This window comes from Mesocricetus auratus, unplaced genomic scaffold (genome assembly GCF_017639785.1).
Source record: "Mesocricetus auratus isolate SY011 unplaced genomic scaffold, BCM_Maur_2.0 Super-Scaffold_100019, whole genome shotgun sequence".
NCBI classification, from domain to species: Eukaryota; Metazoa; Chordata; class Mammalia; order Rodentia; family Cricetidae; genus Mesocricetus; species Mesocricetus auratus.
This window is the reverse complement of record NW_024429200.1, coordinates 12,889,772-12,905,106: the sequence shown is the minus strand read 5'-3', so window position 1 is coordinate 12,905,106 and position 15,335 is coordinate 12,889,772. Positions and strand designations below refer to the sequence as shown.

At 41.0% G+C, this 15,335-nt stretch overlaps 1 protein-coding gene across 1 annotated transcript in view; it reads left to right on the top strand.

The window, feature by feature from the left end:
- Window positions 1–15,335, top strand: part of Snd1 (staphylococcal nuclease and tudor domain containing 1) — a 401,485-nt gene that overhangs the window by 134,659 nt on the left and 251,491 nt on the right. Inside the window, exon 11 of the mRNA XM_040728507.1 lies at window positions 4,569–4,658. Coding sequence (XP_040584441.1) covers window positions 4,569–4,658 — 90 coding nt within the window. The remainder of the gene's footprint in view (window positions 1–4,568; window positions 4,659–15,335) is intronic.

Here is a 15,335-nt window from a genome sequence, read left to right as displayed (position 1 = left end):
CCCATTCTCTTGCATACTCATTCTTAGATTTAATGTGGCTTTTACTCCTGCTGTCCCCAACAACTACCCTCATGAACTTTCCAAGACCAAACTGGATACAGAATTTGAACCTTCACCGCTATCTTGCTTGGCCAGCTTTGCAGTAATTGATACAGTGAATCAGTCCTGCTCCATCACTTTTCTTAGTTGCTTCTCTCTCCCGTGTTAGACGGCTTCCTGAGGATCCAGTTGTCACTCTACATGCTCCAGCTTTCGGGTTACTAAACCAGTTTTCACACTCCAGACCTCCTTTGTGCATACAGCTGCCCATTCAACTCCAGGGGCCTCTTAGCATCTGAAGCTTGTGGACCCACAACTCCACGCCTGCTCTCACTCCCTTCTCTAGTCTACACCATCTGGTTCCCTACTCATCAGATCCAAAAGTCATCCTTGATTCTTGCCTTTCTTTGACGGTTCCATGTCCACCTTTAAATTCTTGCATTTCTGACCACAGCTTACCTCTATACTGCTACCACGCGTTTGTCATCCACTATTGTGTTCTACCTAGATTGCTGCATTAATGTCCTAGTTTGTCCCTTTCCCTCGTTGAAATGTAAATCCTCCACCTGAAGATCAGGGTGATCCAGATGTTAATGACATCCCTTTAAGAAGTATTTTGAGAGGAGAATGTAAATTGAGGTAATTGGGAAATAAAGTTGCTTTTCCTGTTTCCTACCTTTGGTTCCAGAGGCCTAGCATCTTTGTCTTGTCTTGAACCCACCAGGCACCCCTGGGTTGCACTTAGTTTTCTTTGCCTGAATTCCAATGGCCATATCTCCCTTGAATCTCTGAGAAAAGGTAACCTCAGAGAAGCCTGCCACACGCACACTATGTCATGGCCCCACTCAAGTTCTGTTCCACTCTGCTCCTTCACTTATTTTAAGTAGTCTGTGTCTCCCCCTTTTTACTTTGCTCCGTCTTTTTGATAGAGAACTTAGAAATCTTACTAGAAAGTCTTACCCACCTTTTGCGTACTCTCAGCCCCATCCTGTTGAACCTCAAGAAGTACTGAACTGTTTCTAGGTCATTATATTCTATGGCTACAGATTTTAGGGATAGGCTAGGAAAAGGCTGAAAGCAAGGATTTGACAGGAGGTCTCTGCTTTGCCCTTCAAAATATCTTTGACCCCACACTTCCCTGTTTTGGCTAGTGACCTAAAATGCCTCCCGTCAAAAGGCCAGATGTGTCTTCATGTGCTGAGCTGTGGGTATTGGGCCTCTTGCTGGAGGAGAGGGACAATGATTGCAGTTATCCGTCTTTAATATGAGTCATTGCAGGGCCTACACGCAATGTCAGTTCTCAGGAGGAATGGTGATCACAGCACATATTGGTTTGTGTATTATCCACCCACCAGATAAAGCAAGCATTCTCTTCTATTTTTATTTTGAAAAAAATATTTCCATGTAAATTAGACTCTAAACTAGACAGTTCCTTTTAGCAGGAAGATTCAGCTGCAGTCCTATTTCCCCAGAATACATTCCATACCTCAGTTGCCGCTTAGAGATTTCAAAGGCTTTTATGTACCTGGTAATTTGGAGGAATTGCTTTTATTTTGTGGCTTCTTAGGGACTTCTACTATCTCTCTTGTAAGATGTTTGTAGATGTCAATAGCTCCTAGTTCTGACGGGTTAGAGTAACAAGATCGTTCTGCTTTCACTTGCAATCCCTTGTTTTCTGCTTGTGCTATTTCTTCTTTCCTAGCTTCATGAGAGACATATAATCAGAATGAGTTTGCCCTGTTTTTTATTAGGGTGCTTGCTGACAATACTATTTCCTCGCTTTCCTTCTTTTGAGGGGGTTTCGTATCAGTCCAGTCCTGAAGAGCAGCTTGTAAATAGTAGTCTTGTTTACATTACCACTTGTCATGTATATGTATATATCACCATGTGGCCTTCGCTGGGGTACTTTCTGGAAATGTACTCCTTGTCTTCCAATTTTAGTTTTAGCGTTCCAATTAGCTGTCATGTTCTCATTCAAGGTATTTAGGTAAGGCACAGAAATTCAGGCTGTGAATGGTAAACATCATTGCTTTGTTCAATTAATTTAGAACATTTTTGTTCACTGAGTTTTTTATCACACTGTTACTCTTTGTAAATAGATTTTCCTCTCTTGCTTTGTGAGTGTGAATCCATTGGTTCTATTTTATTCCTGAGGGCTGATTCTGATAAGCATTGATTTTTGTCTTTATTAAAAATCCTGTTGGAACTGGGATAGAGTTCAGTGTATGGGACTTTCCTAGTTTTTGTTTGAGTCTTTTTACCACAAAACGAAACAAATTAAAGTCCTGTCCATTGCTAGTAAGTAAAATCTGTCAGCAAGTCTTCTGTGCCATTAAGTGTCATCAATAACTCTCTTTAGGACTTCTGTGCTAAATGTTATACTTGGCAGCAAACATCTGTTTATGACAAATCAAGGAGAACATTCCAGCAAAGTCCTTCTTGGCAAACCAAAGAATTTACTGGTTTTACTGGAGAAGATGTGGTCCTTTACAGGAGCATGAATGACTCAAAGGAGAAAACCACCCTAGCATGAGTGATGATGGGAGAAGTTTGGTACCCCCACCTCCCTTCATAAATTTCAGGTTGTTTGACAGGCTAGGGGGTCTCTTTTCCCCAGGAATTGGTTATGGCTTCTTCAACCTTGGGGAAGGATGTGAACTTTTAGATTCAGCGTTCTGTAACTACCAGGATTGGTTTACTTCATGCTGCACAACAGCTTCTTGAAATTTGTGGCCCCTTGATTATGCCTGGCTTTCAGGACATTTATAAAATATCTATAATACATCTTTTTTTATTTTTTTGTTACCCAGCATCCCCTTAGACTGGGCAGCTCCTATCCAGTGCCTCTATGTTGACTCTTCTCTTGTTCTGTAAAATTCTCATGTTTAGGGTCATACTTCTCAGGACCTTGTTCTGAGCTTGGATGCTCATGCTCTTGAAAAGATGTGCCTTCTCTTTCTGGGATTGCTGAACAATGAGCATCCTCTTTTTTTTTTTTTTTTAAATTCAACAGAGGAAGTAGATGACAGTGAGATGATGAATGTGAAGCTCAAAATTCCATGTAACTGAAAGAATTATTTACATTCTTATAAGAAGTTTTCTTGGCCACGACAGTGAATTGAAATGTCTTATTATGTGTTCAATACATCAAAGCTCAGTTACCTTCTAAGAGAAAACACCTACTTCATTTCCTTTTTCCTTAATATTGACTTTAGGATGAGTTTTCAAAGTAGCATTAGAATGATGTAAGTTCTTTACTTGAAAGCTATTTAAGGAAAAAAAAAGAAGTTACAAATACCTATTTAAGTATTACTCAGATGAGACAGAGGCATCTCACTTTTTCAGATACAAAATAGATGGCAAAGACTGGACCAGGTCAGCCGGTCATGGAGAATGGAAATCACTGTATGATAGGAAGTTGTTTCTGGTTTTTCTCCCCCATATACTTTCCTTCCCCACATATAATTCTGTACATGCTTTCATGTTCTCCTACCATACTTAACCTGAATATATACCAAAAGGGTTGCACTGTATATGACTCTGAGGAGTTAAAGAAAGAAAGAAATGTGTAGGGTCATTGCTGTCTTGGAACTAACAGTCTCATGTGAAAGAGACACTATAGTAATCATATCAGACTGTCTCAAGCACATCCCTCAAGTTTCCACAGCCCGTCATAGGCAAGCAGCTCTGGCCTTCTTCGCCCTGTCATTATGACTCAGGGTTGGATTTCTCCCCTCTGTTCACTGTGTTGTCAGATTCTGTTAATTCATCTTTAAAAGCTTCTTAAGTTCTAGTCATTCCTGCTCTTGTCTCTTTCATCAAGACTTTCACATCATCTGTAGGTGACAGTTGTGTGGAACAACCTTGGAAGGGATGTGTAGGACTGTAAGATGATCCAAGTTGTGTATGTTGAAATACATCCTTTCTGTCTCTTTCCTTGTTCGATTTTTTCCTAATTCTAATCTTCACAATAGTGGGTTTTTTTCTTTTTTCTTGTCCTGCTTATTACATTCTGTATGTCAATGAAACTTTCCTGGATCACATCTTTGTTTCCATTTCTCTGAATTTTTATCACATAATTTTATACTTACTCAAAACTGCTTGGTATTGCTACTCTGTATCTAGGGTCTCTTTTATTACTATATTAAATTTTATTTTGTGCTCAGAATGTAAAGATATCAGCTAGTTTATAGATAGTTGGTAGTTGGTCAGTATTTAATAGCAGTTTTGAAATTAGATTTAGTGCGTGTGTGCATGTGTCCAGTGGGTCCCAGTCTGTACTGAATTTCTTCTGTGTAGCTTATTTCCAACTTGGCTCACTACAATTGCTCCTTTTGAGCCTGCCACTCGAAAAAGAAAATTTCCTCCCAATAAAGCATTTCAACTAACTATTTAGTAGCCAGTTATAAGGTGACTAGTACTTAGTTAATATTTGTGATCCTAGGAGACAGCCAGTTTCACATATATTCCTATATATTGCCTTTGTTGTATTTTCCCATTCCTAATAGCATATTCTGTTTTGCTTGCAGGATAAGAACAAGAAGCTGCGTCCCCTATATGACATTCCCTACATGTTTGAGGCCCGGGAGTTTCTTCGAAAAAAGCTCATTGGGAAGAAGGTAAAAGATGAGTGTACATTTGCAAGTCTTTGAACTTGGTCTCATGCTTAGGAGTGATAATTTAACCTAGGTCCTTTCTAGTCCCTTTAGCAGCATATGACACTCCTGACCAAGTCAAGTGGAATTACTTTGATATGAAGAGAGGCGTGTCTATGTGTCAGGAAGTGGCACCCTTTGGGAGAGGTTTGAAATTGGGGCCCTGACCATAGTTTGATTGTCAGTGCTCTCACGGCAGGTTCCAGGCTCAATTCCAGTTTCAATAATTGCATATTGCCTCACACTGCATTCAGTTGGCTCTCCTGTTCTCTGCAGCTACCTCCATTATAACCTGTGGCCATGGGAGTTAGTAGAAGAAAAGTTGCTGCCTTTTTTTAACGTTTCTTCTACTTCTGAGGAGCAAGATGACTATGGCAGAGGGAAGTCATGTTCTCCTCTGTTAAGAGCATGCATAGGGAAATGTGTTGTACGTGAATGCTACCTGGCCTTTGAAATCTCCAACAGCCGCTACTCTAGCTACTGAGACAGTAGGGGCTTTAAAGGGAAACGGTGTGGATCCTCAGGAGCTACTGTGAAGACTGCTTGCTGGGTAGTATGTTGTTGACTTTATGGTCTAAGGGCTTGGAAACCTACAGGGCATGTCCTAATATTATTTTTATGATAATGTTCTCCAAGTATTATGAATATATCTTTATTCTTCTTGACATCTGACTCCAAAGCCCAGAACCAGTTGTGTCCTGGATGGATTTGCAAGGAAAATAATGGGATGGCCATTCAGTAAGGGAATGTGAATAATATTTTAGTTAAATACTTTAGGAGAGATTTCATTTTATGGGTTGGTTTTTTAAAAATATTATGTCTTCTGAATACTTTGGAATACCATAATCTTTTTTGATCTGGTCTCTCTATTTATTTATTTAAAAAATTTTTAACCATGATTTCTTTATTGATACTTTGGGAATTTCACATCATGCAAGTCCTCCTATAATCCTCTCACCCCTGCAGCACCCCTTACAAAAATTTAAAACAAAGTAATCAAACAAAAATAAGAGCAAAAAAAGAAAGGAAACTTCTTTGCATTTTCATCTTTCCTGTCTCTTCAACAACTTTTATTTGTCATGGTGGTATTGGGAATGGTGGGTCACATAGTATACCCTGTTGTCCAGTCAGTTTTCCTAGCAAATGTTCATTCATTGAGTCACTGGTCTGGTTCAAGGCCTCTGGTTTCTGGTACACCATCATCACTTGATCCTCACCTGAACTCCTCGGGGATATCTGAGGCTGTCCCCAGTCATGGAGATCCTGTGGGTATCGTTCCACAGGATTTGTCCTTTCAAGAGCTCCAAAAGGTTCAAGATGGCGTAGATGCTACAGTGGGCCAACCCAAGGCCCAACTGTGGGCTGGGTGGTAGATGAGCTGGTCAATTCTAGCCTCTGGGGCTGCCAACCTCAGACCAGGGGGAGGAACCAGCATCCTTAAGCCCAAGCCATGAGGGGTCAATTCTCCCTTGCCTGCCGTGAGGGGGTGTGGTCGTTTCTCCTGAGTGCAGGGCTAACTTTCCAGGGCCAGTGAAGGGTAGGCTAGTTCAGCATGGTGCTTTTATTTTATCTTACATGAACCCCTGAGGTGACACAGGCCACAGACATCAAATTGGTCTGGTCTTAACCATTAAACCCATGTTACTTACTCCCCTAGACTGATAATGTTTTGGTTATTTAATACAGCTCTGGTTCTCAGCTGGTATAAGATGCACTCATTCCTACCCACAGACAAGATTCAGTCACTTGTCTGGGAATGGTGGGACATGCCTGTAATCCTAGCATTTTGATATGTTGAAACAGGGAAGTCAAGAGTTGAAGGTCAGCCTAGACTACATGCTATCTCATCTTAAATAAACAAACGATTTAAGTAGGGTGTGTGTGTGTGTGTGTGTGTGTATCATGGTTAGTAGCATGGTAAATCATAGCAAGATATTTTGAAGTTTGATCTGTTGAAATCACTAATTCTGGATTCCCTAAAATGAGTATTAAATCTCCTCAGGTTCCTTCAGAGAATAGGCTCATTTGTCATTGTATAAAACTTGACAGAGTGCTATATTCATTCATGAAGTGTAGTGCGAATGATGGCTGTAAGTTTGTTTCAATTTCCATATCTCCTATCATCTGATGCATCGTCTAACATCTCTATCTCTCCGCTTGATACCATATCACTCATTCACTGTCTCATAAACAGTTGCGTATAGACAGCCAAGGAATTCCATGGATTTTGAAGGAAGCCTGCACAGTCACCCAGAAGTGACAGCACATACTTATTTGTGTGGTAGGGTCTGCCATATATTGTGGCACCTACTAGTTTCCTGTAAGTATTGTCCTGCTGTGGTTCTGTATCATCCCTGGGCACACAGATCACAGTCTATTGTAGCAGCTGCTGAGTGGTCCTGGAGGACTGATCTCAAGTGTCAGGTGTGATGTTCTTAAGCAATTAGGTTCCTCTTAGTGGGAGCGGCCTCATTTACTGGTTCCTTTGCAAGGGACTTGATTAAATTCTGTTTGTGCTGAGACGAAGCTTTGTCCCCCACAGTGACATTTTGTAAATGATGGATACTGTATCCTCACGCAGGGAGCAGGATGAATCTCAGCTCTGCTGGGCTGGAGCATTCCTGATGCAAAACCACTCTTCCTGATTCACCACCTGAAACCACTTACTTGGCTGTCTTCTGCGCCTGTCAGTTATGACAGTCAACACCCATGAGCTCTGGCGTCTGGGAGCAGGCAGGGCAGTCGCTGCCTCAGGGGGGTGGCTAGCACATCATTGCACATTTCTGCCAATTCCCTTCAGACCTCTGCAGCTGTTCAGCATGGTACATGGTGATTAGGAGCCATGCGAGGAGCATGTGTGCCTGTGTGCATGAAAGCTGATTAGGGCAGCCTGTCACAGGTTAAGGAAGACGGGAAGGTAAAATCATCTTCTCTGACTCCATCCTGAGAGTCAGTGATAATGGCATTTTTGAGAGATGTCTAGAATATGGAGAATTAAAATGGAAGGTAAAATACTAAGATGTTTCATTGGTTTTGGCCCCTCTTCCAGGTGTGGACACTCACTGATTTTAATCCATTTAAATAGGTTTCATTCGGGATGTAAGCCAAACAGCCTTAGTAAGGATGACTGCTCTTGAATCTTGCTTTCATCATTTGTGAACTGGAGTAGTATTTGCCTCTCCTTTGCCAGAGCTGTGCTATGAGAATACAAGATGATAAAGTCTTTCATGTTGGTCCAGCTGCCAGGAAGGTGTGGGGCTTGATTTTGCTGAAAAAGAGTTCTTTTTCTTTGGAATGTAGAGTAGCCCTGCCCTTTCAGACTGATTTCTGGCTTTCATGTTAAGAGAAATGAATCGCCGTACAACTGACATCATGATTACATTGTTTTTCTTGTTGTTTCTATTGACTTTACCGTTTTCATCTCATTGTGCAGATTAATAGGGTAACTGATGAGCTGTAGGATCAGGATGTTAGTTTCCTCCAAACAAACATGTGTTCTGTACTAAAGGGGGTGCATGTTTGAGAGTACGTCACCTCCTCTTCCTCTTTTCCCTATTTGTCACCTGTTGTCCACTCTCTAAGATCTCAACTGACAAATATTCATGGTAAATGATTTTCCTGCCGATTTCTTCAGAGGCTCATCATGTCATAGACGCTGTGATAATTTTACCCTTTTTGTTTGGTTTGTTTAAAGCTCCTCATTGTCTAAGATAGTGACTTCTTTTTTATTTGCTTGTTTATAACTTTTTTATTGAGTCTTTGGGAATTTCACATTTTGCTTCTCAATCCCAATCATCTCCCATCCCCTCATATCCACCCTCTGCCCTTGCAACCTCCCTCAAATTAAAATGAAAGAAAATGTAAAAGAAACACAGAACCACAGATAAACAAAAGTCTAGTGTGGATGCTGTAGTATCACACAGTACACCCGTTAGTCCATACATCTTTACTTGCAAGTGTTCATTGCAATGAGCTCATTGGTCTGGTTCAAGGCCTCTGGCTTTCCCTACACAGATGGCGACCTCTCAAAGGAGCCATTATAACTGCCCAATACTAATTGCAGAAACTGTGTGCACTCTCCCTCCCCCCCTGTGTGTGTGTGTGTGTGTGTGTGTGTGTGTGTACGCAAGGGCACACTTCCCCACCCTCTCTATGTGTCTGCCTTTCTGTTTGTCTGTGTATCTCTCCCTCACCCCCATCCATAAAGAACAGCTTGTGTAAAAATTAAAAAAGTAAGAGTGCATATCTTAATCATTTTGTTTTCAGTAGAATAGTTGGGTCTTCATTGGGGGTTTCCTTCAGCTTTCTCACAGAGTAAGTACGCCGACTTCCAGTATTTCCTCCCTTGTCACACAGCATTTACAAGTGACATATGAATCATTTCTATAACTCTTGTCCCTTAATTGCTGAATTTCTATCACCATGGGAACCATTGTGTTCAAAGTTGGAACTTGTTTAAATAATTGAGGGTCAAAAATTGTGTCGGAGCTCTGCCTGTAAGAAGCCTGAGTTCACTGTATCAGACTGGTGGTAGATGGCCACCGTAGGCTTTCAAGCACCAGAGACTTCATTTCTTTTAATAAATCTATGGATGAGACTCATTTGTAAACTAATTGGTGCCTTTGTTTCATTTTTATGCCATTGAAATTTGTTCTGTGAACTAACTTGGCTCATAAAATTAACCTTTTTTCTTGATTGATGCAGACATTTTAGAATTATGGGGTCATAAACCCTTCATTGAGGGTTATTTCATCCCCTGATTGTTTTAAATTGTTGCTTTCTTTTAGGAATCCACTTTTCTAAATATGTACTTGAAAAATCTCCATGTATGCCAAATCAGTCATATCCAGACCTGATCTATTGTCTTATATGAGACATGCTGCTGGTTCTTTCCTGGTTAGTTGGGAATTATCTTTTTTCAGCCAGTTAGTCCTTTGTCGTGGACACAGAATTTCTAATGTAAGTGACATATATTGACTCATTACTTCAGAGGGCCTGCTCATGATCAACTGTTGCATAGCTGTAGGCTTGTGGGAAGCCAAACATCATGGTGGCAAGGTGCTTGTTAGAAAGGATCCTGTCAGCTCCAGGAAGCCAAGAAAGGGGTCATGGGACAGTTGTGTCTTTTCAAGATAAGAATAACTACTTCCTCTAGCAAGGGTCTACCTCCTAGGAACACCGTCACAATCCAATTCCTCTGTGACTCAGTCTGTTAGGGGGAAACCAACCATACTTGGGTCTTTTTCAGCTATTCCCAGTACAGTCACCCTTTGGTAACCATAGGGTATTTACTCTTGTGCCGCATTGAATGCCAAAATGCTCACTCAGTTCCCCATTATAAAATGATGCGATATTTGCATATAACCTGTGCATACCCTACCAAAACAGTTTGAATCATCTCTAGATTACCTATACTAGTATACCGCAAACATTGTATGGATAGATATTATGCTATATTACTGTGGAAATAATGGAAGGGAACAGCAGTGCACTTGTCTCAATTCTTTTTTTTTTTTTTATATGTATCTGTAGTCCATGATTGATTGAATCTGTAAACTTGGAGCCTGTAGAGTCATGGAGTGCTGCCGCCTGTGTACCTAAAATGTATCTCTACTTTTCATTGAACTTCTACTGCTCCTCTTATACATCTTCTGGCGTGGGCTTCTTTTTGTCATTCCGTATGTGCTTACCTGCTTTTATGTATGTGAACCATGTGGATTCCTGAACTCAGAGAGGACTGAGCCTCCACATGCATGTTGGGAACCAAATCTGGGTCCTTGCCCAGAGCTGCAAGTGTTCTTAACTACTGAGCCGCGCCGCCCCCCACCCCGCAGCATGCTTACTGAGCTTTCCTGTCTCTTTTTCCAAGTGAAGCTATTACGTGGGAGTCTCATCAGTGCCCTTCACCGTGTAATATTGGCTTACATTGCTCTTGGTGGCGTGCTGCCATTGATCCAGCACGATGTGCTCCTTTATTTCCCCCTTTCTGTTTACTTTCCTTTTGTTCTTTAAGATACAAAAAGCCAGGCAGTGGTGGCGGCAGCACACGCCTTTAATCCCAGCACTCGGGAGGCAGAGGCAGGCGGATCTCTGTGAGTCGAGGCCAGGCTGGACCGACAGCCTCCAAAACAATACAGAGAAACCCTGTCTGTTAAACCAAAAAAAAAAAAAAAAAAAAAGCAGAAGATACAAGTTAAATTTGACTTAAAGTCTCATAATTTACCATGTACACGTTTCATTGTTTCCAATACTGTATTTGGGATACCGTGTGTAAATAACTGTCTCAAGTATAAGGTCTATTTTATTATGTTCACTAGGGCTTGATCAGTCTCTGTGCCCAGTAAATTTCAGGTGCTCAGTTAATTTTTATTGAGTCAGTTAACTTCAAAGTCACTGGATTCAAGTTTTAGAGATTGCTTTGCACCCAAAACAAGAAGATGAGAACAGGTGGGGTGAAGTCAAAATCACTTGAATAACCCGAATTAGCCAAATGTGCTTGGCTCAAATGTCTTCCTTTATTCAATAATCCCTGATAAATCTAGAGATGGCTAATACTATATGCAGTGCATATCTCTACTCTGAGACACTGTGCTTCTGTGAGGAAGGCTTTCTTCCTATTGGATGAGTGTAAAATATCTAAGCAGGTTTGATAAACTGTTTCACTGTTGTCAGTGTTGGTGAATACTTTTGTATGACTTTCATTCTGCCTTTTAAAAGCATATAATGTATGGCCTATGTGTTTTGCTTGATGTTATTATGGTATTGTTTTTTGTTTGTGTTTATGGATTTTTTGGTTTGTTTGGTTTTTTTTTTTTTTTTTTTTTTGTATTTTGATTTTTGGAGACAGGATTTCTCTGTGTAGTCCTGGCTGTCCTGGAAATTGCTTTCTAGACCAGGCTGGCCTTGTACTCACAGAGATCCACCTGTCTCTGCCTCCTGAGTGCTGGGATTAAAGGCTTTGTTTGTTTGTTTGTTTTAAGAAAGAGTCTTACAATGTAGCCCTGGCTAGTCTGGATGTAGCTGTATATAGACAGACTGTTGTTGAACTCATAGAAGTTCATGTTTGTCCACCTCTAAAGTGCTGGACTAGAAGGCTTAAATCACCATTTTCATTTTATTTAAGAAGTTACAGACAGTGCTTAATTGGATTTTTTTGTCCTAGTATTCACTGAATACTTAAGAGTATGTTTTCATGTTTGATTTTTACCTATACCTTGGAGAGTATAGAATAGCCCCATTTTTACAGGTAAAAAACCTGAAAATAATAGAAACTGAATACTTTGCCCATATGCTTTTTCATTTGAATTGTTATGTTGAGTTAAAGACCAATCTGTAAGGATCTGCTTTTCCATATGTATACTGACTGAAATGTCAGTAAGGCCATAGTCCTTTAGGGGTAGTGTATAATATGCCTTTTACATGTTACAAGAAGTTCCTGCCTCATCCTAGTCTACAGCTTTGAGGAGGCATCTGCCGTCTGAGTGCTTACAGACCTCCAGACATTATCTCATTAGTCTTGGAGATGTCCCTGTCACAGGGTGTTGTGTCCTTCATAGAACACAACTGTATTACATGCTTTTCGCTACCTTACACAGGCATGGGGCTCGAGCAGTGTGGCCCAGACGGTGGTAAAGTTTTATTTCTCTCTCTCCCTCATCCTTTGGTATAGCTGCAGCTGCTGAATATCTGAGAGTAAGGAGGGGTAGGTGCTGCTCACCTCCCTACCTCTTCCCCACCCTGAAGCAGAAAGGTGAGCTTCAGAGGTAACTTTTAGATGCTTGTCCCCTCAACAGGAGAAGATCTCTAAAGGTGCCAGAAGCCACAAGCTTAGCAGGGGCTGCTTTTCATTCAGCCTGGATGGCTTTTCAAGGTCAGAAAGCCTTCCTTAGGAGAGTACCTCAGCCTCCACTCCTGCCACAAGGTTGGGCCTCTTAGGTAACCATTATTTAAGGCCTGCTGGCTGTTGAGAGTACTAACTAATCAACTGTGCTGAATAGGAAGCAGGCAGCCAGCAGGGTGGCAATTCTTGTTCCTAACTACCTATGATGTGTTTTAGTTTGGGTTTTAAAACATTTCTTTTGTCATCTCCACATATTTCACTTCATATTAATTTGATTCATCCACACTATGGAAAAGTCCTTTACGTTAATGACCAAAACAGTCCCTAAGGTTGTGAATGCATTGTGATTTAAATTGACAGGTTTATATGATGAGGCTTGTCCTTGCCTTCCAATGCCAGCTGTTGCCATCAGTGTGGCTGTAAATTTCTGAACAAGTGACAAGATATTCAGCAGATGAAGAGGTCTCTGGATGACTTATATCTCTAGATGTCTAGCAGGAGACTTGTATTGGGCATGATGAGGTTAGGCCAACATGCACTGGACACCAAGGTCTATTGGGTATGCTCTTTAGCTGTGATCCTCTTCGTCCCTGAAAGCTTTAACTCCCTTTTTGGTGACAGACAGCTAACAAAAATGTATTTCTGGAAGCTTGGCAGCTTCCTGCTGCCACCTAAATGTTCTTTGTGATAGATACTTCTTCTTTGTCTTCTTCTTTGGTCTGCAGATTGTGCTAAGTACCTCTGAGCTTTGCGGATCATCAGTGTGTTGAGCTGGGTATAGACTCTTTGGTGTAGTTTGTTATCGGTGTGATATATGTTGTAATATCCTCTTCAAAAGCCACTAAGTTAAAGTAAGAAATGAGAATTTTCAACTGCATTCCTGAAATTTTCTGTGTGTTCACTCCCCAGTGGGAAATGAGTTATTATCTATGAGAATCAGCAATATGCTTCCACCCTCTAATATTTTTGTACCATTTTGCTTATTATTAAAGACAGTCTTTCATAGATTCCCAAGCTGCTCACAGTTTTCTGGTAGATATTCTTATGTTTGTAACATGGATTGTAGTGGCCTTGTATTAAACTGTCCTTTTCCAGTCTTTAATGTTGTTTTTGGAGTAGGAACTTTCCATACTTATTTTCTGCAAACTGAAATTTTATTTTAGGGGGAGATTTGTGCTGAATCAGTTCAGCTGTGCTTGGGGGTAGGGGAAGGACAGGCTCCCCTCCCTACCTTAAAAATAACTGTTATGTGCCAGAAAGTCCTATAAAAAGTGCTTAACTCCAGAGCTTCCAACTTCCTATACGTCCGATTAACAGAGAATAGATTCTTTGGTGCTCAAGTCCAATGATGGTGTATAGGTATCTTGTTCTGTTGAAGGCTATAAGGCAGAACTCACCAGCTGTGCATTTGGGGGAAGAAGCCCAACTTTCTCTATTGTTTTCTTCCCACAGTTTCATTTGCCTATAAGGTCTGTGCGGGGATAACATAGACATGTTCACTAACTTTAAAAAAAAAAAGCATGTCTTGTTAACAGAACACATTCAGAGGTAGTGAACTTTATCTCTTAGAATACTGAGTTTTCTACTGCCTCTGCTGTTTGTGCCCCAGCCATTGAGGTGGCTGTACAGTATCAGTAATCTGTACATGTATTGGAAGATGGGATGTCAAAGTGTGTCTTAGTTTTGAGAATGAAATACTGCTGATTCTTTAACTGTGGCTTAAACGTGATACTTTAGAGATACATAAATATACATACTTTACTGAGCAAACCTACTTTATGATATTTTCTTAACATATGCATAGTGAGTTGATCAGTATCCCCTCCCAGCAGAACTCCCATCTATCTGCTGTCTTAGAATGAGATCTGATGACAAACAGCATCTCTGCAGATAAATTTCAAGGAAATCATGCTGATTAAATGGGTTTCTACATAGGAAGGTAAGGTCTTAGGAAGGAGGTGGCTGTATGGCAATAGAGGTAGAGACAGCAGTGATTCAGCTATGAGACAGGAGGGCACTGATTACTCAGAGGTTCTAGAAGCTTGGGGAACCCAGGGAAGGGAACATCTGTGGGACTACTATGCCCTGATTTCAACTTGTAGCTTCCAGAATACTTAGGGAGTACATTTCTTTTGTCCTCAGCCTGCTTCTTTATGGTGCCCATTACCGTTGCTCTGGGAGCTAAGACGGGGAAGTAGTACGTTTATTTCTTGTATCTGGTCATCTCCCTGTTGGCTGGTGTCTGGTTTCTTGACTTTTATTTCAGGAATGAGATTTTTGCCAGCATAACTCATGGAGTAGAGTCTGGCCCTCTACTGGCATGGTTTACTCTCTTACTTTGTCATTACACCTCCCAGATAGTAAGGCTGGCCTTCCTCCAGGCCAGGGGACAGTTGTAGAGCAATTGATAGGGATTTTAAGTTTTGTCAATAGGCTCACCCCCACGCTGTGATTGTCTTACTTGAAGGATGAGTGCTTTGGTCCACTACAGAAGGCCACATTGTCTTGTGACCATCTCAATCAAAGAATCTTCCTCCTTGATCATTAGCAGAATTTTGAAATGTGACACACACTGGGAGAAATTATTCTTGTTTGTAACTATCAATAGTTTATGTAGTTATTGTGAGCCTTATATGGACTCTAGCTTTTTTCTTTTGTGGCCCTTAGACTCTCAGAGTTTTGTCTTTGATCTGCCTCTTTAAGGTGTGTGTGTGTCTGTCTGTCTGTCTGTCTGTCTGTCTGTCTGTCTCTCTGTCTGTCTGTCTCTCTCTCTCTCTCTCTCTCTCTCTCTCTCTCTCTCT